Source organism: Erythranthe guttata, chromosome 3 (assembly GCF_056151865.1).
Source record: "Erythranthe guttata isolate IM_541 chromosome 3, IM_541, whole genome shotgun sequence".
NCBI classification, from domain to species: Eukaryota; Viridiplantae; Streptophyta; class Magnoliopsida; order Lamiales; family Phrymaceae; genus Erythranthe; species Erythranthe guttata.
The window spans coordinates 16,392,099-16,414,920 of NC_142535.1; the positions used below are offsets into that span (position 1 = coordinate 16,392,099).

General features: G+C 34.6%; 5 protein-coding genes, 1 non-coding gene and 1 pseudogene across 8 annotated transcripts; 4 read left to right on the plus strand and 3 right to left on the minus strand.

The window, feature by feature from the left end:
* The first annotated feature begins 795 nt into the window (after nucleotides 1-795).
* On the plus strand, nucleotides 796-6,991 carry LOC105950801 (Major facilitator superfamily protein). Of its 2 annotated transcripts, none has more exons than XM_012974167.2 (14): nucleotides 796-1,136; nucleotides 3,590-3,701; nucleotides 4,478-4,590; nucleotides 4,694-4,816; nucleotides 4,923-5,116; nucleotides 5,214-5,289; nucleotides 5,400-5,486; nucleotides 5,600-5,680; nucleotides 5,809-5,841; nucleotides 5,921-5,974; nucleotides 6,077-6,118; nucleotides 6,219-6,297; nucleotides 6,389-6,459; nucleotides 6,558-6,991. In XM_012974167.2, exons 1-14 carry the CDS (start codon nucleotides 972-974, stop codon nucleotides 6,648-6,650), a joined length of 1,323 nt encoding a protein of 440 aa, XP_012829621.2. In that variant the 5' UTR covers nucleotides 796-971; the 3' UTR covers nucleotides 6,651-6,991. The 2 variants fall into 2 exon arrangements, with proteins under 2 accessions (XP_012829621.2, XP_088671860.1); XM_088815734.1 differs by having other exon boundaries at nucleotides 965-1,136; nucleotides 3,590-3,658; nucleotides 6,558-6,985.
* A 797-nt stretch (nucleotides 6,992-7,788) lies between these two features.
* Nucleotides 7,789-12,333, plus strand: LOC105950757 (phospholipase D delta). 2 transcript variants are annotated; one of them, XM_012974123.2, is made up of 11 exons: nucleotides 7,789-8,515; nucleotides 8,602-9,186; nucleotides 9,273-9,389; nucleotides 9,864-10,058; nucleotides 10,293-10,574; nucleotides 10,675-10,743; nucleotides 10,840-10,987; nucleotides 11,066-11,214; nucleotides 11,364-11,531; nucleotides 11,621-11,821; nucleotides 11,903-12,333. In XM_012974123.2, exons 1-11 carry the CDS (start codon nucleotides 8,186-8,188, stop codon nucleotides 12,194-12,196), a joined length of 2,538 nt encoding a protein of 845 aa, XP_012829577.2. In that variant the 5' UTR covers nucleotides 7,789-8,185; the 3' UTR covers nucleotides 12,197-12,333. The 2 variants fall into 2 exon arrangements, with proteins under 2 accessions (XP_012829577.2, XP_088671861.1); XM_088815735.1 differs by having other exon boundaries at nucleotides 7,871-8,515; nucleotides 11,917-12,333.
* Nucleotides 12,301-12,871, minus strand: PETE1 (plastocyanin 1). The gene has a single exon (XM_012974121.2). The coding sequence runs from the start codon at nucleotides 12,869-12,871 to the stop codon at nucleotides 12,362-12,364; it is 510 nt and encodes a 169-aa protein (XP_012829575.2). The 3' UTR covers nucleotides 12,301-12,361.
* A 649-nt stretch (nucleotides 12,872-13,520) lies between these two features.
* LOC105950758 (uncharacterized) lies at nucleotides 13,521-14,443 on the minus strand (annotated as a pseudogene).
* Nucleotides 14,444-14,608: 165 nt separating this feature from the next.
* On the plus strand, nucleotides 14,609-15,618 carry LOC148771942 (uncharacterized). The gene is made up of 2 exons (XM_088815289.1): nucleotides 14,609-15,296; nucleotides 15,440-15,618. Exons 1-2 carry the CDS (start codon nucleotides 14,609-14,611, stop codon nucleotides 15,616-15,618), a joined length of 867 nt encoding a protein of 288 aa, XP_088671415.1.
* A 3,183-nt stretch (nucleotides 15,619-18,801) lies between these two features.
* TRNAR-ACG (transfer RNA arginine (anticodon ACG)) lies at nucleotides 18,802-18,874 on the minus strand. The gene has a single exon. It is a non-coding gene; the product is annotated as a tRNA-Arg (tRNA).
* Nucleotides 18,875-19,940: 1,066 nt separating this feature from the next.
* On the plus strand, nucleotides 19,941-21,431 carry LOC148771944 (serine/threonine-protein kinase STY8-like). Its single transcript, XM_088815737.1, has 6 exons — nucleotides 19,941-20,177; nucleotides 20,338-20,458; nucleotides 20,548-20,615; nucleotides 20,711-20,765; nucleotides 20,885-20,992; nucleotides 21,085-21,431. Exons 1-6 carry the CDS (start codon nucleotides 20,020-20,022, stop codon nucleotides 21,166-21,168), a joined length of 594 nt encoding a protein of 197 aa, XP_088671863.1. The 5' UTR covers nucleotides 19,941-20,019; the 3' UTR covers nucleotides 21,169-21,431.
* Nucleotides 21,432-22,822: the final 1,391 nt, after the last annotated feature.

Genomic DNA, 22,822 nt, shown 5'->3' on the forward strand with positions numbered 1-22,822 from the left:
TCGCACTCTCATTACTCTTTGACTTATGTTCACCGCCCCCCGCCCCCCACCCCCACCCCCACCCCCCCTATGAGATTGTTTATATGTAAAACTCACTCCCAAGTAAGGCACAAGCAAAATCAACTTTATTATATACTCTTCCTTATTGATAAAACTATCATTTGTGATTGGTTACTTTTATTTTCTTTTTCGTTATTAACAATTTCATTTAGGGTATATTATGAAACCCCCCCTAAACTTATGTTACATTATGAAAAGCACCCCCACTTATTCGTAGTTGTTGAAATTCCCTTAACGTTTGTTTCCATCTTACACCGACCCCATTACGGTGCAATTTTTGATGGAATCTTTGTTAAATTGTTATTCCAGTAAATGTTTCTCAAAGAATGTCAATTATACCCTTGTAAACGTGGCATTTCTTAATGCTACGGAAAAGTTGTGAATGTGTTATTTAAGAAGAAATAAAGATTTTGTGCTAAGCCGAGCTTCCCTAGGGATAATTTTTGCCTTTCAAAAGTAGTACAAATAAAAGTCACGTTTGTAGGGTAGAATCAACATTTTTCGGGAAATATTACTTGGAATCCAAAACATTCCATGAAAAATCACACCGTGAGGGGTTGATGTAAGATGAAAACAATCGTCAGGGAGGATTTTAGTAATTACGAATAAGTAGGGATGTTTTTCATAATTTAGTATAAGTACAGGGGTTTTTTTTGTAATTTACTCTTTAATTTATTGCTTTTTTCTTTTACTTTCTTTCCCTTTGTAATTTATTTTTTTTGACCATGGAACAGTGAATTTGGGAGACCAATATTATAAAAAGAGGCACGTACACACTGCCACTCTCTTGTGCTCTTCAACCAATGTTCTTTTTTGAGCACATTTAAACATACAAAGAGAGAGGGTTGCACATACACAACTTTCTCTCTCTCTCTCTCACTAAAACACACATACACATCTAGAGAGAGAAAATGGAGAAGGGGTTTGGGCTGAGCCACCTGTTCATGACGGTGTTCCTCTACTGCTTCGCCAACTTCATGGTGGTTCCGGCCATCACCGACGTCACAATGACCGCCCTTTGTCCCGGCAAAGATGAATGCTCTTTGGCCATATATCTCACCGGCGCTCAACAAGCGGTACGTTATATATATATATATATATATATAATATAATTCTTTTTATTTTTATTTTTATTTTTAATCTAATATGCATATCAATTAATTAAACCCATTATTTATATAATATAATTATTTATATATATTTTTTTTAAAGATTACCATAACTTCTCATTGATTTTAATTAGTGACATTTCATTGTGAGCGCTACGGTGTCTTTTTCTAGTAATTCTCCCCTACATTGTAAATTAAATTAAATTTTCTTGTTTTTATTTTTTATTTATTTTGTTGAAATAAAAATTATATATTTACCGTTTTCACACATTGCTTCGTTAGCCGGCAACTATGAATTCTACATCTTGTTCTTCAATGAAAGCAATTTAAGTGCTTGATCATGTGAGCGGAATCTCCTTTTCTGATACGCTTCGATCATTTTTTTTTTTTACTAAATTTAATTTATTTCCATAAATCCTATTAATTGTGTCATGTTTTGTAATAAAGTTTATTTTCCTCATTAAAAAAAAGGATTTTCAAGGGAAAAAAACAATATTCTCCTGGATATTTAATTGCCCACAACTTTGAAAAGACTTATAGGGTGTGAAAAAAGTAAATTTTATTGCCCCTTTTTCTTTTCTTAGATGTATAGTTAGTAGTTTATCCATGTGAAATGGTTACAAATAAATAAATCAATCAAATTTTGTACTATATAATGCATATAATAGTTATTTAAAGTGATTAGTGAATAGTCATAATTAAATTTCTTTGAAAAGGATAACAATGAATAACTATGAAAATTGAAATGTTAATGAATGGGAAAATTACACTTTCGGTCCCTCAAGTTTACCTCGATTCTACATTTGGTCCCCTATGTTCACAGAAAACAGATTTAGTCCCTCGTGTTTCAATAATTTAACATTTTTGTTAATTTTTCGTTAATACTAACGGAATCAAGCATGTGTCCACCACTCTCTTAATTGACACACTAACGGTAAATTAACGAAAATGACCAAAATTTGTCAAATTGATGAAATATGAAGGACAAAATATGTTTTTTTACGAACGACGGTAACCAAATGTAAAACTGGTACAAATTTGAGAGACTAAAATTGTAGTTTTTCCGTTAATGAATAGTAAAAGATAATTAGAAACATAGCTTGGAAGTTGGGTTTCTCTTTTCAACATCACTTTCTCAACTCTACCGATCTTGTCACACACTTTATTAGGTGTGAGTCATTTCCTAAAATTAATTCTAAGAGATTAGTAGTAATAAAGAGCATAAAGTAAGCCAATTAAATAAATGAGTAATTAATTATCTTGCACTAATTTGAATGTACTAATGAGTATTAATATCATTGGACAATTGTCTTTTATTGTGAAAACGCATTTGTAGATGGAGATGGACCATGGGAGATACTATATGGGGGTAGGGGGTCCCCAATATAATTTTTATTTATTTTTTATTTGGAATAAATTTAATTTTCTAAGTTAATATTTTAGTGTATTCCCTTGTCCAAAAAGAACTAAAAGATTGTTTGTTTATTTTAACTCAATTTTCTAATAATATTCTCTACATCACAATCTTCTTTCACAATTTCAATTTTATAACCCTTTGCCGAAAATTGGAATTTCCGAAATTTCAATTTTAGAATAATATCATTCCAATTTATGAAGTTTCGATTCTCAATGTTTTTTTTTTTCAAAACATAACTGGAATTAGTCTTTCATTTTGAAAAAAACCATAATTTTTTTTTCTGAATATATACCAACTTTCGATGTGATTCATTCGATTTTTGTCCCGCACAATATATGCAAGACATACAAAGTGGCAAGCAACACTAATTACGTTATGTCCACTCCAATTCTTGCCAATTCTATACTACAAAATGACCCCCCCCGCCCCCCCCCCCCCATCCCATCCCTAAATTATATCTTCTCTTGTAAATTACTACAAGAATTTAACCTCTCCACCATTGACAATACTAAATTGAAATTTGACCCCTCCAAAACTTTATTTGGGCATTAATATCCTAAAAATAAGAGTCCCTATATGGCAGTTGGCCGGTTTATAGCACTAGACTTTTTGTTCCGATTAATTAAGTCCACCTCTAATAATTTCCTAGGTCACATTCATAACATGTTCATAATGTAGGGACCTGTTTTCAACATTAATACATCATATATATATAATATATCATTTAAAAATTTATAGTTAATTGTAAATTTGAATTCCAAAATGTAGCAAAAAAAATTGCTTTTGAAGAAAATCTAATTCATTTTTGGGAAATATTATATCTTGAATTATGTTAATTTAAATAAAGTTTATAAATATTTACTTATTCTTTTTTTTAATGATTTCCTGTAAAAAAAAATTAGTGTGAGCATGCATGATGCACCCAGATTACACGTGGAGCATTAACAAGACCATTAATTAGTGAATATTCAAATGATAATTATGAATTTACACGTGTTGGCAGATAATTGGTCTGGGATCACTTGTGGTGATGCCTTTGGTGGGGAATCTCTCCGACACGTATGGAAGAAAAGTCATGCTCACTGTCCCCATGACACTTTCAATTTTTCCACTAGGTACACTAATTTAATTTTATTTTTTTATTTTTTGATTTACTTCTAATTATCAATTAATTAACCATATAATCTCTCTCTAATCCCATAATAGTTCTCTAATTAATTACATACACATTCTGACACCAAGAATTCCTAAAGGATGAATTTCATGCCTGCACGTTTAATTAACTGTACGAAAAAAGAAAAAAAAGTATATTCCTTTTTTTTACATAAACAGAAAAGAAAAAAAAAAAGTATATTGTGACAGTGAAAGAGTGAATAAAGCAGAAAAAAGGTATATTCTTGTATTTATTTATCTTACTTAGGAAGTAACATTTCTAATTAGTATACTTAGAATTTTATAACATGGGCCTTGGAATAATTCGAAATTATTAAATGGGCCTTAAACTTTTGTTCATGTACATTTGAATACTTAAAGAGGCCCAATCTTCATTCTATTTTATGTTAATTTAATTTACCAATATTTAATATGTTTGGTGTAGGATAAAAAATCGGAGGGATCGGATAGAAATTATAATTTTCAAAAAAAATAATCGGATTTTGTCCGGACCGGAATCGACGGCAAATGCATAATGACATTAATTTTAGGGGAACAAAATTGGAGGAATTAAAATCTGATCGAAAATCGGAACCTCGTATATATTCCAATTCACGTCCAAATTTGAGTATCGAAAAAATCGGAATTTTTAAAATTTCTAAAAGAAAAAATATTGTTCCAAAATCGAAAAATTTACGGATCAAATATATAAACTAACCTACGTGATTTATTATTACAGTGATATTGGCTTACAGGAGGACAAAATATTACTTCTACGCTTACTATGTGTTCAAAACTCTAATTTCCATGGCTAGTGAAGGAAGTGTTCAGTTTCTTGCTCTTGCATATGTGGTAACATTTCCTCTTTTACCCCTCTCTATATACATAATATAATGGGACATAACACAATTTATTTTTTTAAATTAATTATGACATAGTTTTATGTTAATTACAGGCAGATAATGTTCCAGAGGGCAAAAGGGCTGCAGTATTCGGAATCATGTCGGGCTTTTCTTCGTCTTCTTTCGTTTTCGGCAATTTTTCGACTCGTTTTCTCTCGACTTCCACAACTTTTCAAGTATTCTTTTTTAAATCCCTCATTCTTCCTTTTATATTTAAATCATGCAAATAAAAAAGAATATCTTATAATAATAGTACATTTTTTATAATGTGCATGTATATAGGTTGCTGCTGCAATGTCGGTTATCGCGTTGTTCTATATGAGAGTGTTTCTCCCCGAATCGATGATGAGTAATAGTAATTGCACGAAGAGCGCGGAAGAAACTGTTTGCCTTCTTGAGAAAGCTCCCTCGAAAAAATGGAATCTTTTCGATACTCTGCCTTCGATGGATGATACCATTTGCTTGTTAAAAACTAGGTCAGCCATAATAACAATTCATTTTCTAATTATTATTATTTTTATTTTTTTTAAATCGTTCCGGAAATTGAATCTTATCGATATGAATAAACGTCAGCCCCACATTTTCGAAAGCAGCTGTGGTTGCATTCTTCATCAATGTCGGAGATGTTGGACTCCATGCTTCTTTGATGGTACATTGCCTTTTGAATTTACTGGCTACTTTTATCTGAATTTTTGAAATTAAGACTAATTTTAATATGTTTATTTATTTTATTTTTTAATTTATCGAAATCACGTGCAGTATTACTTGAAGGCTCAGTTTCACTTCAACAAAAATCAATTTGCTGATTTGATGATAATTGCTGGAATGGCTGGATCGATATCGCAGGTAGTTTTTTATCCACGCATTTCCATTAATTAAACGCATTTTTTTTTTAATTTCGTAAAATTATAATATTGTTTGATATATGTATGATTGAATTTGGTTATGAATTATTACAGCTGATTCTCATGCCCATATTAACCCCACTCATGGGAGAAGAAAAGATGCTTTCTCTAGGGCTCTTTTTCAGCTTTGCTCATGTACGAAATTCTTCGTAATTCACACTTCTTACGGATCATTTTTTCCACTAAAATAATTTATGGAGATCAAATTTTATTAAAATATATAAGTATTCCTCACTAATTAACTACGTTTTATACGAGTGCAGATGATACTTTACAGCGTCGCTTGGGCACCTTGGGTATGTATTATCATTTATCGACTTATTTACCACACGGAACTATTACGATATAACGGGGATTTCTTTTTTTTTTTGGCAGGTTCCTTATGCTGCTGCAATGATATCAGTTCTCGCGACATTTGCAATTCCATGTGTACGATTTTTTTCAAATTTGTTCTCCGAAGCACATTTCTTGATTTATTTATTATCTTGAATCATCAAATTTGACTTCGAAAATTCTCGTTTTCATTTGCAGCTACGAAGTATTGCATCCAAACAAACAGGACCTAGTGAACAAGTGAGCCTTATATCGGCTGATAAATATTTCATTTGATTTTTTTCGTTAATTGAGTTGCTCAAATTGTACGAAAATTTTATTAATATTTCCGTGCTATCAGGGAAAGGCTCAAGGGTGCATTACAGGCATATGTTCGTTTTCCAACATAGTCTCGCCTCTTGCTTTTAGCCCTTTAACAGGTAAGTAAAAAATTATTCTCTACCAAATTTAAACATTTCTTAATAAATTTCATCCGAGAAAAAAAAATCAGTTTTCATTTTCTTTCCTTAGCTCTGTTTCTATCGGATAATGCACCGTTTTACTACCCGGGATTCAGCATTATGTGCTCCGGCTTAGCTGCTGTAAGTACCCCACTTCATAAAATAGCTAATAATTCATAAAAATGACAACTTTGATTATAAGTTTGTATTTATTTATTTTTTCTATTTTTTTCGTGTAGATGATTGCATTTGTTCAAAGCGTGATGATAAGGCCTCCTCCGCCTCCCGCCAAAGATAGCAGTTGTAGTAGTACCGTAGAGCCGCTCGTTTGAATTAAACTTGTTTCTGCTCTAAATTATAGCCCCAATGTTAATATTATTATCACGATAAATTAAAAACCTCGGATATAGCTAAAGATCAAGCAGAAGGCTAGATTTTATCGAAGGTAGCCTAGTTTAAATTTCAATCTTCTGTTTTTTTTTTTTTTTTTTTTTTTTGCCATCTCTTTGGAGTAATCTTTGGATTATTGTCAAGAAATGGTTGTTAGGAAATGTGTAAAGCAGTGGAAATGGAAGAAATTGATGATTGTATTGTAAATAAGAATAGTGGGGGGTTACAATTGTAATTTGTAAATTTATTCTTGTAATCAAATTAATATGTCTCGCAGGGAAAACAATCAAATGTACCAAGCCAAGATCAATTTCAATCCTTCAAGAATAGTTCCAAAATGGGAGATAAATGTACCTAACAATGGCAATGGGTTGAAAAAAATGAAACCTAATTAGTACCTACTACCAAACTTGCTACCCTATAACATATCTAAACAATAGGACGGTTACCTATCAAGTATGGTTGGCAATAGGACCGTATGAGTCGAGTTTGGATTGGTTCGAACTCAAATGCCATCGTTGGGCATTATTACTATAGGGTCAAACTTAAATACCATCGTGCTTCATGGTAATAGGCTCAAACTTGGCTCGTGTATTTGTTCGGGCTTTGAATTTAGGTCAGGCTTATATTGAGCCATATATAAATTACATACTTTACAAATTACAACTTTGTAGTCAAATGTGTTCAAAAAAAATAAAACTTGCAGCCGAGAACAAAATCTAAAATATTCATAAAAAACAAAAAAAAGATCATATTATGTTCCATAAATTAGAATATTCACTTGATTCGTATTTGATTATTTACCACCGCCACCACTTAATCTTTTCTTGACTTTTTTTTTTTCTACAAAAAATGACATAAAATAATTACATCCGGTTGTAAATTGTAACTTCTATGCTGATTTGATCGGGTGATCTTAGTTCGGGTTGAGCCATATCATACTATCGACTCATGAATCGGATTTAATAAAATGGCTAAAACTCAACTCGATCGACTAACTGAAAACTAAGTTCGGCTAAAAATTAATTGGATCGAGCCATCGAAATTCGATTAGGCCAGCTCAATTGCGGGTCCCACATTAAGATAGGGAACTCATATTTTCAGATAGGGTTGAGTTGGATCACGTGCAATTGTATATTAGATAATGCATGAAGGCATGAACAAGATACCCATAATTTTCCCTCCAAAATAGGCTCATTTTATGCTTTGCAAGATTTTATTTATTTATTTATTTTTCTAAATAAAGGTCCAAATTTATTATCAAATCTTGTTCCTACACGTGTCCATAGTTTAAAGACAGCAAACTACTTACCACCCTCCTACGTTTGAATATTTCGAAAATTGTCCCCCACTTCCATCTCCCTCCTCCACCATCGTCCACGGCGGGGACACCAAAAACCACCACCACTCTCCGCCGCAACCCAGCCACATTTACATTTTCATTCTCCAATAAAAATTAAAAAAAAATTAAAAAAAGATGCCCGGAGAATCTCCAGACAACAATATAGTGTACCTCCATGGCGACCTCGACCTTAAAATCATCGAAGCCCGATGCTTGCCGAACATGGACTTGCTCACCGAACGCCTCCGCCGCTTCTTCGCCGCCTTCGCCTGCCGTCAAACCAACCACCACCACCACGACGGCACCGACCACAAACACCACAGCAAGAAGATCATCACCAGCGACCCGTACGTCACCGTCTGCCTCGCCGGAGCCCGGGTCGCCCGTACCCGGATCATATCCAATTCGCAAAACCCGGTCTGGAACGAACATTTCAAAATCCCCTTAGCTCACCCGGTCTCACAGGTACCGTACAACCAAAATTAAAACCCCCAAAAATTAAAATTAAACACGCAAATATCAAATTGAGGAAACAAATTAAAAAATTGCAGGTCGAATTCGAGGTGAAGGACAACGACGTGTTCGGCGCAGACCTAATCGGAGTCGCCACCGTGGCGGCGAGCCGAATCGCCGCCGGCGAGACAATCGACGAGTGGGTACCGGTGATCGGGCCGTACGGGAAGCCGCACAAACCCGATTCAGCCGTCCGATTGGAGATCAAATTCACACCCTGCCACACAAACCCTACCTACCTCAACGGAATCTCCGAAGACCACGAATTGAAGGAGAGCTACTTCCCGTTACGGCACGGCGGCAAGGTGACGCTGTACCAAGACGCGCATGTTCCGGAGGGAATGCTGCCGGAGATCGGGCTTGACGAGCAGAGAAGGTTCGAGCACGAACAATGCTGGGAAGATATATGCCACGCGATATTGGAGGCGCACCATTTGGTGTACATTGTCGGGTGGTCGATTTACCATAAGGTGAAGCTGGTGAGAGAGCCGACGCGGCCGTTGCCGAAAGGCGGGAATTTGAATTTGGGGGAATTGCTTAAGTACAAATCTCAGGAAGGGGTTAGAGTTTTGTTGCTTGTTTGGGATGATAAGACTTCTCACAGCAAGTTCTTCATCAACACGGTAAATTCAAACAAAATGTAATTAATTTTCGGTTTCTTTTATCTGTAATTAATCGTGAATTGTGATTACTTTCGATTTCGGGGCAGACGGGGGTGATGCAGACGCACGATGAAGAAACTAGAAAGTTCTTCAAGCATTCTTCGGTGAACTGTGTGTTGGCCCCTCGTTATGCCAGCAGTAAGCTTAGCATTTTCAAGCAGCAGGCATGTTTTTTTTTACTTTCTCTTATCGTATGTTTTTCCGATTCCCGTCAATTTTGACCCAAAATTTTCCGATTTTGGAACAATGTTTTTCATTCCAAGTCCCTAATTTTCGATTTTTTCGGATCATATAATATATATGAGATTCTTATTTCCAATATGATTCACATTTCGAAAATTAATTACGAAAATTACACCTAGATTATCATTATTATTATGCATTTTATACTTTTATGTAAAAGTCCTGAATTCCGTCGATTGCGATCCAAGAAAATTTGGTTTTGGTAAAAGTGTTTGCTTTCCAATTTCCGAAATTCACCGCTTTCCATTTTCCCGATTTATTTTGGAACAAAATTGGAATTCATTTTCTCCAAAAGTGTTATTCTAATCCAATGCGTCCGATTTCTGCCCCAATATACATGTATACATATAATTGGTAATGATTTTGAAAGTACTTTAAATTTCCGAGATATCTAGGTCGTTGGATCTCTATACACTCACCATCAGAAATGTGTAATTGTGGACACTCAAGGCAACGGCAATAACCGTAAGATCACTTCATTCATCGGCGGTCTCGATCTTTGCGACGGCCGCTACGATACGCCCGATCACAGACTATTCCGTGACCTCAATACCGTCTTTCACGATGATTTTCACAATCCCACATTTGCGGTAAACCACCTCTCTCTCTCTCTCTCTCTCTCTCTCTCTCTCTCTCTCTCTCTCTCTCTCTCTCTCTCTCTCTCTCTCTCTCTCTCTCTCTCTCTCTCTCTCTCTCTCTCTCTCTCTCTCTCTCTCTCTCTCTCTCTCTCTCTCTCTCTCTCTCTCTCTCTCTCTCTCTCTCTCTCTCTCTCTCTCTCTCTCTATCTAAAATAACGGATTCTTACTTGTGTGTATTTTTCATAGCCAGGAACTAAGGCACCGAGACAGCCATGGCATGATTTGCACTGCAAAATCGAAGGTCCAGCTGCGTACGATGTGCTAACCAATTTCGAGCAGCGTTGGAAAAAAGCCACTAAATGGTCAGAATTTGGCCAACGGTTTAAGAGAATATCCCATTGGCACGATGATGCATTGATAAAGATCGAGCGAATTTCGTGGATTACCAGTCCTTCTTCAACACTTCCGAACGATCATCCTTCTTTAAGGGTTTCCAAGGAAGATGACCCCGAGAATTGGCATGTCCAGGTCAAGAATATCTCAAATATGTAGAATCTTTTTTTCTTTTTCTCCTTTTCTTTTTTTGGTAATAAATTGATCTTTGGTTATATATTTTGAATTTAAACAGGTTTTCCGATCTATAGATTCTGGATCGTTGACTGGATTTCCGAAAACTGTCCACGCAGCTGAGCAACAAGTATTGCTCAAACTTATTAGCTTGTTAAGAAAAATCTTTAAATTTGTGATTTTACGAACACGTGTCTGAAGCAATCAATGTATTGCATGCATGCAGAATCTGGTTTGTGCAAAGAGTTTGGTGATAGATAGAAGTATTCAAATGGCATATATCCAAGCAATTAGGTCTGCTCAACACTTCATATACATTGAGAATCAGTATTTTCTTGGGTCGTCTTATGCTTGGCCCTCCTATAAAAATGCAGGTAATTGAATAAGTAGACGATTTTTTGTTAATTTCAGCTTTATATTTTACTTATAGTATAACAAATCGTTGATGTCAGGTGCTGACAATTTAATTCCAATGGAATTGGCATTAAAAATCGTAAGTAAAATACGGGCAAAGGAGAGATTCACTGTTTACATTGTTATACCAATGTGGCCCGAGGGTGCTCCCGATTCTGCTTCTGTACAAGAAATCCTTTATTGGCAGGTAAAAGGATTAATCCCTTCATTTCTTTATCATTACAAATTAGATAAACTATCGATAGGAAATATAAGCCGTCATTTACATAGTTTTACACTGATGAGCAAAATTTTGTGATCAGAGTCTACAATCATACTAATTTTTTGCTCTTGTAGGGACAAACAATGCAAATGATGTATGAAATTATTGCTAAAGAGATCAAATCTGCTAAGCTCAAGAACGTACATCCGACCGACTATCTCAACTTCTATTGTCTAGGCAATCGGGAGGAGCCTCTAGACGAACCAAACAGAAACGGTGTATCCTCTTCAAACGGATCTACGGTCAATTATTTCTCGCATTTTCTCAAACTTTCGATCTATAGGATATATCTGTATATAAATATTTAGTTCAAGAGAAATTTCTTACACAGGAATCGGCTTCACAAAAATCGGGACGGTTTATGATCTATGTACATGCAAAGGGAATGGTGGTTGATGATGAGTACGTTATAGTGGGGTCCGCAAATATCAATCAAAGATCCATGGCTGGTTCGAGAGATACAGAGATAGCGATGGGTGCTTATCAGCCCCGTTACACCTGGATTAAAAATAAGGAACACCCACATGGCCAGGTCAGCTTCCAATGTATCTCGTTAAATATATATAGCATTAAAAATACGAAAAAAAATAAAAATTTAAAACTTATTATGCAGGTATATGGATATAGACTGTCGCTATGGGCAGAGCATTTGGGGAAGGTAGATAATCGTTTCAAAGATCCATCGAGTTTGGAGTGCGTAAAGAGTGTGAACTGTGTTGCGGAGAATAATTGGAAGAGATTCACGGCTGAGAAGTTCGCTCCATTGCAAGGGCATATACTGAAATACCCGGTGGAGATTGATGGTGATGGAAAGGTAAACGCTTTGTCTGGATACGAAACATTCCCGGACGTTGGTGGGAAGGTTCTAGGTGCTCCCACGAACCTTCCGGATGCTTTGACAACATAGCAATCGTATATATTATATATATATATTTTTTTTTTCCGCCCAGAAAGGGGGTTTGTAAATAGATCGAATATACGTAAAACTTGTAAGTAAAATGCATCGAAGGATGATACCACAAAGAAATATAACTGTTTTATTAATGAGTCTTCTCAAACTGTCATAACTAATTTATTTGACAGTTACTTTTCCAACCATGCCTGCTCCTTGGTGAGGAGCACAATAGAAACTATATGTTCCTTTTTGTGTCAAAGTGACTACATATGTATCCCCTTTGGCATTGAGCAAGTCTTCTTCCGACATTGAAATCTTCGACGCGTCGACTCCGGCCGGGACTTCGTCCTCGTCGAACACCACGTTGTGTGGGAATCCGGCATTGTTGAAAAAGACGATTTTCTCCCCGGCCGGAACTTCGAAGTTTTGTGGGATGAAAGCCAGCGATCCGTCGTCGCCGCCAAGAGTGATCTGGATGGCCATGGCGTTGCCGTTGCCGGCCAGCACCACACCAGCGGCGGCGGCGGCCACAGCAGCTGCCACGCCGAGGTCCTTTAACGAGGCCCTAACGGCGAGCTTCGAAGCTGTCGGGGCGGCGACGGCGAATTTTGCGGTGGTGGCTTTAGGAAATGGGATGGTGCCACCGGCCTTAAGCCCGGAGAATGATGGAATGGTAACAGAAGCCATTCGATATGTGATGATGATTCTGGTTTTTTTTTTTAGGAATAAAATCAGAAAATCAAGAAAAACAAAGGGATTGATTTTTGCTGTTCAATCTGTGTGGTGTGTTTTTTCTGAGCTATAGCTTTATGTGGTGCAAATTAAAGTCATTTGGCTGACGTTGAGGAATTTGGATGTTTGTGATGTTAATTATTTGAACACAAATTTATCAGTGCAGGATAAGTTTTGATATTTCAGTGTGGAAAAATCACGTGGAGGCATTTATAAGTTTCCACACTAATAAAATTTGTCAAAATTGCCTTTCGAATTTTGACCCGAAAAAAATAGGAAAAATAAATGCGTGATAAGTTCAACGGGTGTAGCATATAGTATAAACAGTGCTTATAAATGGTCGTGACGAAAAATAAACACGAGATTTTAGTTCTCGACCAGCGTAGCAAGTCGAAACGTAACATATTCGAAATGCCATCGGTACTTACATCAGCTAAAAATAATGTCATGCCGTGTAAAAATATTAAAACATACGCTCGACTAGGTGATATCTCTTTCATTTTTTTTTCGGGTAGCGATAATAAGTTAATAACATCAAGAAATCAACGAGCAACCAAGTAAACTCCCTTGGGGGCTTGATTCACAACAAGGTGATTGTAAAAACTATAGAAGAAGTAACACTAACGTATTCAACTATACCAACAACGAGATACCCGTATTTACACAACCACGATAAAGTAAGAAAAAACCCATGAGGCCGATAGAATGTACAACACATTTACATCAATGCCACTAATTGCAATTTTATGGCATTCCTCGTCCAGGTCAAAATAGTTGAAGCTCGCGTCGTTATTTGGGTTCGGATTGAAACTTGAATCCACATAGCACTTCATCCGCAACACTACCCGAAAAGAAACACCGTCAAAATACTTCAATTCTATAAAATTCCATAAACGCATATAGAACCCGAGAATTTCACACATAACAACAAATATAGGATACCATGCGATTAGTAACGTGACAAAATTCTTCCTCTAATATTCAGTAGCAATGAAACAACACTTCATTCAGAACTATATTCCGCCGAATCCTAGCAAACCATACTAGCTATGTTTTATTTTGCTAACGACATTTCGAACGATAATAAATAGTTGCTGATTGCACAATATAATAATATGATTAGCTTAGTCGAAAGATGTGGTATTCTACATAAGTGAAGTTCGATTATACACATCACGCAATGGCATATACGCATCTGAACGAATACGGTGCCGTCTGTATAGGCATGTGGATTGACGGCACGAGTTGTGCGCTGGCCACAAACATTGCATGTGAAAGCCACGCGCATTCTAACGGCGTGGGGATTAGGTGAAGAGCGACCAAGGGAATGTTGAAATAATAAACTAGATTAAGTGTATTAATGAATATTCTAGAAGGTTAATTCATGTATTAGCTTATTCATGTATTTGGTTTTAATTAAAGTTCATGTACTAGTTAGAGGGGAAGAATTAAATTAAATAGTGATACATGTACTAGACTAGATTCATCTTGGGAAAATCCTATAAATACCACATGAACTCTAGCCATTTGTAACAAGTCAAGTTTTCAAGTTTAATAGAATTCTCCTATTCTCCTCCACTTTGTATGTGTGTGTGTGTGTGTGAGTGTTGAGTGAGTGTGCTCTCCAATTTTCCAACAAAGTGGTATCAAGAGCTAACTTGTGTTTGGAGAGACGTAAGTTTGAAGAAAATAATGTCGAACGGAATTCCATTTCAAGTTCCAAAACTCACAAAAGAAAATTATGGAACTTGGTGCATCCGAATGAAGGCGTTGCTTGGAGCTTATGATGCTTGGGAACCTGTTGAGAATGGAGTTGAGGGTGAAGATGTTGCCTCCGTAAAGAAAGATCAAAAGGCCCTTATGGTCATTCATCAAGGCTTAGATGAGGTGATGTTCGAGAAGGTTGCTAGCGCAACCACCTCCAAGCAAGCATGGGATATTCTTCAAACTTCTTTTAAAGGAGTTGATAAAGTAAAGAGAGTTCGTCTCCAAACATTAAGAGGAGAGTTCGAGTCGCTGAAAATGAAGGAATCCGAATCAATCTCGAATTACATGTCAAGAGTTTTGGCCAATGTTAATGAAATGAAGAGGTATGGAGATGACATCATGGATGATCGGGTCGTTGGAAAGATTCTACGATCCTTAACTCCAAAGTTCAATTACGTGGTCGTGGCCATCGAAGAGTCTAAGGATTTGGACACCATGACCGTTGACGAGCTTGCCGGATCGCTGCAAGCCCATGAAGAAAGAGTGAAGCCAAGACAAGAATCGGTGGAGCATGCTTTTCAAGCAAAGCTCTCTTTCAAAGAAAAAGATGAAAGACGTACTACGTTCCAAAGAGCCCGAGGACGTGGACGAGGTCGTGGAAGAGGAAGAGGCGGTAAGTGATATCCAACCAAAGTACAAGGGGGGAAAGTGGAATTTATCCATAAATTAAGGCCAAATATTAATTTTCCTAATAAATGAAGTAAATTAAATTATATGAATTTAAAAATCTTTATCTTAGCTTTCTAATATTAAAAGTGTTATATTACAAGCCATGTGGATATTCTTTCAACAATATCGAGCCGAGAAAAGTGAGTTGTAAAGTGCAAAACGTTGCTGCTGTAAACTACAAGAAAGGTTGGATCACTTGTTCTGGTGGTGACACTTACCCAGCTCACATTGGAAACTCGGAGATCGAGCAATTTGCTGTTAGCTAGAGTTGACTATGTATATAAAGCAAGAAGAGCTCGTGGCTTGAAGGAGAATCAATCGGAACGGATCGGATCTTCAAAGAGAAGTGTGAGTGTTTGATCATCATTCTTGTAACGTGTAAACAGTGGCGGAGCCACGTTGAAGGGTGGGTGGGCTTCAGCCCACCCTGGTTTATTTTTTTTATAGAATATTTTAATGCTAATTAGGTTTAGTTATTATTTTTATACACTATTTTAATTATAATCTATTTTAATTAGCCCACCCAACATATTTGTAATATAGTTTAAAGAGCTCTAATAATTATATTTTGGACAATTTACAATTTAAGATATATAATTTAATTAAAATATACAAATTTCTATTTATTTTGCTCTATATTTTTTAAAAAAATTCTTAAAAAAATTCGGGGGCTCTACTTTCGAACCCCGTAAAATTTTAGCCCACCCTCACCGCAAATCCTGGCTCCGCCACTGCGTGTAAACCTCTAGATTTTAGAGCTCAATTGTTTTCTCTTTGAACAGTGGATGTAACTATGTGATACCATCGAATCACTATAAATCTTTATGTTCTCTACTGTATTATTGCTTTCATTTTATCTATGCAACTATGCATGTTCATTATGTGACTATTGGTTTAACTGTTGCAACAATTCGTAGTGTCTACTTGGTTTTGATAGTTATGTAGCTTAAATTCACAACAAAAAGGTATTTTGTTTGTTACAACTTCAATAATCAAGAAAACACAAATATAAGATAAGAGAGCAATTATTACCAATATGACTACTATTATATTTTTTCTACGTACACTCCAATTGGAGTAAGTAAAATATCATATGTCATTATCCAAATATTTATCTAATTTTGTCATTTTTGTATGGAATTTATTCTAAACCGATTATTTTAATAAAAAATGTCAACCTGAGAAAGTTGATTTATGCATGTTACCTACATGAAATAAGCTGATTCATAAACAAACTTATAAGCAGTAGTGGATCGGACAAAAAACAAAAAAAAAACTAATAAGTTCACACAATATATAATAGATGATCAGATTCCATGTAATAGAATTAAATACACTGCGCTGCACAGTTCAGAATAGGAAGAGGGAGACTGTGTACTGTACAGTTATGGGGGGCGATTAATTCCTTTATATTTATATTCATTGCAATTTAGAGTTCGATTATATATATATAAATATATATACATACAGAATATTATGTATTTATGGGTCATCTGTTGCCATTAATGGCCCTTGTCCACTTTTTCTCTTTCTCGTGTTTGGTAAGTAGGATCATTTTAAATGCTCACACATTTTTTCTTCCTTTCTTTCTTCTTTAAAAACCCCACCAAAATCAACACCATTTCTTCATATTTCTCATACATCCCTCTCTCTCTCTCTCTCTCTCTCTCTCTCTCTCTCTCTCTCTCTCTCTCTCTCTCTCCCCCCACTGAAGGAGATGTGTTTGAAATAGTCACTATGATGTTGGCTCGGGTCACTCAGATGTGACGAACTTTACACGCTATTTTGGTAAGAGTTCGTTTTTCGTTTCTGATTGAGCCGTGCCAATATCTCAGTGCCATTTTCACTTGTGCGTGACGACGACGAGATTTATATCCGGAGATATTAATTAGCAACAACAATACAGTTCTTTAAGGTTCACATTTTTTATTTTATTTCTTCTAATATAGTAAACTAAGTTAACTCGATCTATTCATTCTTGTTTGCTTTTCAATAATTTTGATATATAGTTTTGATTATTCTGTAAGTTTCAACTCAAATACTGTCACTAAATCCAATTAAGAAATTCTTCAAGATTAATCACGAGACGTTCATGATATAATATTGTTATCTCAACATTTAAAAAAGTACAGACAAGTATTTTTAGGGTAGTTAAAAACCTAATTCCCACTCAATTTATAACTTCAACTATATATTGAGTCTAATTCCATTATTTACCATTTGTACTAAATATTCTAATCGATTTACAGCTAAACCACTATAAATTAATATAATTGAACAATATTAAATTATCGAATTAATACTTTAACATGTTGTCGCCGAGTCAAAACCGAGAGTATTATTTAAGTAAGGTTATTAATCTATCTAGTTTGTACTATTATTTTACTTTCCCAACTATTATTTCTCCCATTTCACCTTTTTCCTAATGAAAAAAATAAATAAATGAAAAGTTAGTTGAGTGAGTAAATGAGAGAAGTGGGATTGCTGCTTGAAACAATAAATATGAAGAACAAGTTACACTGTCACAGTATTTATTGATGAAGAAAAAAAGAATCTCTGCAAATATTGTTTTTCCAACAGAGAGAGGGAGGGAGGGGGGTCTGATTTAAATATTTACTATATTAAATAATAAATAATAAATATATTGGCATCAGACAAAGATTCCCATACTAATAATTAATACTCTATCTCATTTACTACTCCACTCCACCGGTATTATTAGTTGCTTCCAACGAACATTTATTTATGTGGGTCAACATGTTTTATTTTTTGCATTATCAATCACTCATTATCAGTCAAACCTTTTAATACTACTAAAAGCGCGTGCACGATTATAAGCTTATATTTTATATGTCGGTTTAGGGTCAACATAATGGGTACTATTTTTTCAACGGGTAAATTACAAACACCCCCCTGAGGTATGGTTAAATTACAAAAACACCCCTCTTGTTTGGATAATTACAACCACCCCCTCAGTTCTTCAAATTTAGTGGAATCTTCGAGTTTATATGAAATATTATCACTTTTGTACCCGTTTTATACCATTCAAATTCTACATTATGAAGTAAGATGATCATAATATGTGATTTTTAGCTTGTGTATATCAGTTTGTAGTCCATCAGAAACTGTATTTTTACACAAAACGAATACAAACTAGAGCACATTACACGGAATCTAGATGATTATATTGAATTTGGCACAATAAGGGTGGAGGTGTAAGAAAAAATCATAGTTTAGGGGGGTATATGTAATTATCCAAACAAGAGGGGGGGTTTTGTAATGTGACCATATCTCAGGGGGGTTTTTGTAATTTACCCTTTTTTTAACACAAAAGGACCAAATTATTAAGGCCCAGATTCCGTATTTGGGCCTGTAAGACCGGAACCAATGATCGGATTGCTGAAAATTAAAAAATAAATAATAAAAAATCATAAATAAGTTTAAATAAACGACTCCACTGGGGATCGAACCCAGAATCTCTGGTTTCGTAGACCAGCGCCTTATCCATTGGGCCATGGAGTCTTTGTTGATTGTTTGTTAATATTTTTGCAATATCAACGTTTTGTATATTTAAAATACAGCACCATCATTTAGAAACATTTATAAAATGCAAGGAATAGAGATGTAAATATTTTGTCAATCACTTCACCTATGATTAAAAAAAAAAAAATTGGTTCACTAGTACAAATTTATGTACTTTTATTAGTGTCATTTTGTTTAGTTTCATGGAGTTTGGTAAGAGGTTTTAACGCAATCAATTTTTTTTTTTTTATTTTATATATATAATAAATTTAATCAAATGTGTCCCATATGGCATGGTTTTTAGCCCTGGCCCCAATATGGCATACCCGTTTAATTTACTCCATTTGTTCCTAAATAGTTCTCATCTTCTAGTTCATCACATTTGCTCAAGTATTAAAAATTTCAATAAATATATATCTTGATTTGAGGAAAATAGATAATGATGGACCAAAATAACCTTGTTTACTACTAGAGAAAGAGTCTTGAAGAGTTAGTAAGAGTATAATTGAATAATACATAACTGATACATTATGACAGGTATTGGTCTATTTGTTCCCAAATAGAAAATTCATTCAATTTGACAAAGTTTTAATTCATAGTTTATGTCTCACGACCTAATTCAATCAACGTTAAAAATCGAAATTATAAAGAACGACTTTAAAAATTGTCATGAACTATAATATAAAAATAATAAAAAAATATTATTAAAATGTATGATTGATGGGGAAAAAAACCCATCGGTTTGAAAAAGAAAAGAAAAAATTAATTAAAGCAAGGAGGTATCGATCATAAATCTCATTAGTGGCTAAACCCAATTGCAATACATTAATCACAAGATTAAAAGAAAACATCATAATCAAGCTCAAGTGTGTAATTAAGAAGACTACCAAACAATTTAATTGGATAATCTCGAAGGTGGGTAGAGTGGTTTTTTCCTACAACATTAGTTTAATCGAAAGATCCAGTCAGCTTTGAAATGGATGTAATGAATAAAGAAACCCTAATTATGGAAAATCAGACAAACCAATTAGGGCTAATTTAAATAAAGTTGTATATAGCAGAGATTGGGAAATATTGGAATCTTAATCAAAGTTTATTAAAAAAAAAAAAAGATCCAATTTTTTTTTTAAATTTAATTTTTGTAAATGGGAGATAGCAGCCGGCAAAGCCGTACAAGAAACCACCAGAAAGTTGCAGTTTTTAATGAAGTTATGTGTAGATTGAGAGAGTTGAATGTTGAAGAAGCTGCTGAACCGGGTTTTGAAGATGAGTTGTGGGCTCATTTTAGCATGCTTCCTCTCCGGTAACATTTATTTATTTATTTATTTATATCGACATTATATTCGTCGAAGAAATATATATACTTTACTATATATGATGAGTTTTCGTAATAAAATTTGCTTTTGATAATTGCGATTTTACTATATATAACATAAGTACATGATGTTGTACGTTGTACGTAGTTACGCATCGGATATTGATGCCGAACAAGCAAAGGATGTACTCATGCACAAGAAACTGTTGGATACGGCTCGCGATCCTCTCTTTCTCACCGGACCTGCAGTTCATATCCGCCTCGTGAAGGTACTCTTCGACAAAAAAATAAAATAAAAAAATGATATTTGAAAAAAATTGTAGATGTTTATAACGCTTCGATCTTTGTTCGTTAATAGATCTGCATGCAGCCTCATAATCTTGGCAATTATGCCCAACCAAGCTTCGGTGAAGGAGGGAATGACAAGTTATTATCTCAAACCAAAATTATAAGTTGTACCTAAGTTTCTCATTTCTTTCGAATTCTCGATTTTTTTTTTTAAATTCAATTTTTTTTGTCAGGCTACTTCATGAGATAACAATTGCAACGAAAGATAAACCGAAGCTACTTAGCGCTGTAATATTGCCTTGTCGCTCTAAATATGTTATTTTCGTGGTGCCATACACGAGTTATAATTTTTTTTCTCTTCTATTTTATAATAAGTGAAGGGTTAATTTCTTTTGTTTAATTTTCAGTTTGTTTGCCTTATGTCTGAGATTGGATTGGTTATTCAAGAATGCCATGCCTTTAGCACAATTGATGGTTATTTATTTGTAACCTATCTTGTTGATGTATGGGAAAAGGTAACACCTCTCTCTCTCTCTCTCTCTCTCTCTCTCTCTCTCTCTCTCTCTCTCTCTCTCTCTTGATTTGACTTGTTACTGCAATTTATTAGGGGATTGACCAGCTCAGAAGTACACTGGTGAAGGAAATTTCAGACATGTTGGCAACAAAAGAGAACACCAAAGTCAATGTCTAGAGATCAATTTGTTTTTTCATCGAATATTTTTTAATAAGTAATTTATTTCTATGTGTATTTGTAAAATAAAAATAAAAACAATCCCGAACAGAGATATCTGGACTCGAGTGAACAATGAATTTAATTACTTTTATATTAAACAAATTTGATTTGTATATAATAGGAGTATTAGTTAAGGGGTCGTAGTGATGATTAGACTATTCAATATTCATAGTTAAAAGTTAATTTAATTTAAAAAAAAAAGTTGGGCTTGTTCTTGGAAATTGATCTGGTTATGAATATTTGGACAAATCCGATCTGATTTATATTGGGCCATATATATTTGTTTAGGCCCATCAAATTCATTAGACAATTAATTCTAAATATTTAAGGGTAAATTACAACTACGCACCCTGAGGTAATGTTAAATTACAAAAAACTCCCTCATGTTTGGGTAATTACAACTACCTTTCAACTATCAATCTTCTTACACGTCCACACTTATGGTATCAAATTCTACATAATCTTCTAGATTCCGTGGAATGTTCTCCAGTTTGTACTCGTTTTGTGCAAAAATACAATTTCTGATGCATCACAATTTGATATGTACAAGCCAAAAAACACATCTTATAATCATCTTGCTTCAAAATGTGGAGCTCGAATGGGATAAAACGGGTACAAACTTGAGAATATTCCATATAATCTAGAAGATTCTACTAAATTTTACATCGCAAGGGTGGACGTGTAAGAAGAGCTTTAGTTGAGGGGTGATTGTATTACCCAAACAGGAGGGATTTTTTTTGTAATTTGACATTACTTCCGGGGTGACCGTAATTTACCCAATATTTAAATATAAGTTTAAAACTGATTTTGAATTATGAATTATGATGGTCAATATACAATTTACTTATTTTATATTGTGTGTTATTTAAAATTCTCCTCGAATTCAAGTTCAAGACTTTTCAATCCATTTGCACTCTTAGTAGTGCCAATAATTTTGGAATAAAAATTTGTTAATTTTGGAATATACTTTCTTCAAGCAATAACGCGCGAAATTTTATTATAATCAAAGAAGAAAAATAATTTGAGACAGCTAAATAAATTAATTTTTATAAATTTAAAAAAAGAATAAAAGAAAAAACAGTTTAAAAAGATCAAAGGAGTGGTCAAAATCAGTGTTTAACATTAAAAAAAGTAATTAATTAGTGCGGGTTGCGCACCCACCCACATACGCACACACTACCTCCTCATGCGGAGCAGCACGCACACGAGCAGTGACGTCACCCTACTGGACCCCACGCGCCCCCTTAACATTTAAATACACAATTAAAATAATTCGTTAAGTAAGTAAAAATTAAAATTAAATGTATAGTTGTTATGCAAAATAATCCGGTTTATTTATTTATGGCAACCCGCCTTAATTTATCTTTGATTTTAGATTCTGTGTGCAGCCTGGCTATGGAACAATATATGATAGCAAATAGAAAAATAAGAAGAAATCAGAAATAAATCGTATATTCTCTTCATAAGATCTAATAAGATACTTTAGCATATTATTTTTTTTTAGAAATTAATTAGAAGAAGCTCCAACATGGAGATGTTAAAAGCAAAAGCAATAAATTATGTTCATGTTAGTTTTAGTTTGGCTATGAAATTAAATATTATCTCTATCAAC

Excerpts from the sequence above, each read along its gene's own strand:
- LOC105950801 (XM_012974167.2), top strand. The coding sequence starts at position 972 with ATGGAGAAGGGGTTTGGGCTGAGCCACCTGTTCATGACGGTGTTCCTC. Across the intron at positions 4,591-4,693 it reads TTCTTGCTCTTGCATATGTG|GCAGATAATGTTCCAGAGGG; the intron begins GTAACATTTCCT and ends TGTTAATTACAG. Across the intron at positions 5,117-5,213 it reads ATTTGCTTGTTAAAAACTAG|CCCCACATTTTCGAAAGCAG; the intron begins GTCAGCCATAAT and ends AATAAACGTCAG.
- LOC105950757 (XM_012974123.2), top strand. The coding sequence starts at position 8,186 with ATGCCCGGAGAATCTCCAGACAACAATATAGTGTACCTCCATGGCGAC. Across the intron at positions 8,516-8,601 it reads TAGCTCACCCGGTCTCACAG|GTCGAATTCGAGGTGAAGGA; the intron begins GTACCGTACAAC and ends AAAAAATTGCAG. Across the intron at positions 10,575-10,674 it reads CCGAGAATTGGCATGTCCAG|GTTTTCCGATCTATAGATTC; the intron begins GTCAAGAATATC and ends GAATTTAAACAG.
- PETE1 (XM_012974121.2), bottom strand. The coding sequence starts at position 12,871 with ATGGCTTCTGTTACCATTCCATCATTCTCCGGGCTTAAGGCCGGTGGC.
- LOC148771942 (XM_088815289.1), top strand. The coding sequence starts at position 14,609 with ATGTCGAACGGAATTCCATTTCAAGTTCCAAAACTCACAAAAGAAAAT. Across the intron at positions 15,297-15,439 it reads TCGTGGAAGAGGAAGAGGCG|TGTTATATTACAAGCCATGT; the intron begins GTAAGTGATATC and ends TAATATTAAAAG.
- LOC148771944 (XM_088815737.1), top strand. The coding sequence starts at position 20,020 with ATGGGAGATAGCAGCCGGCAAAGCCGTACAAGAAACCACCAGAAAGTT. Across the intron at positions 20,459-20,547 it reads TTCATATCCGCCTCGTGAAG|ATCTGCATGCAGCCTCATAA; the intron begins GTACTCTTCGAC and ends GTTCGTTAATAG. Across the intron at positions 20,766-20,884 it reads AACCGAAGCTACTTAGCGCT|TTTGTTTGCCTTATGTCTGA; the intron begins GTAATATTGCCT and ends TTTAATTTTCAG.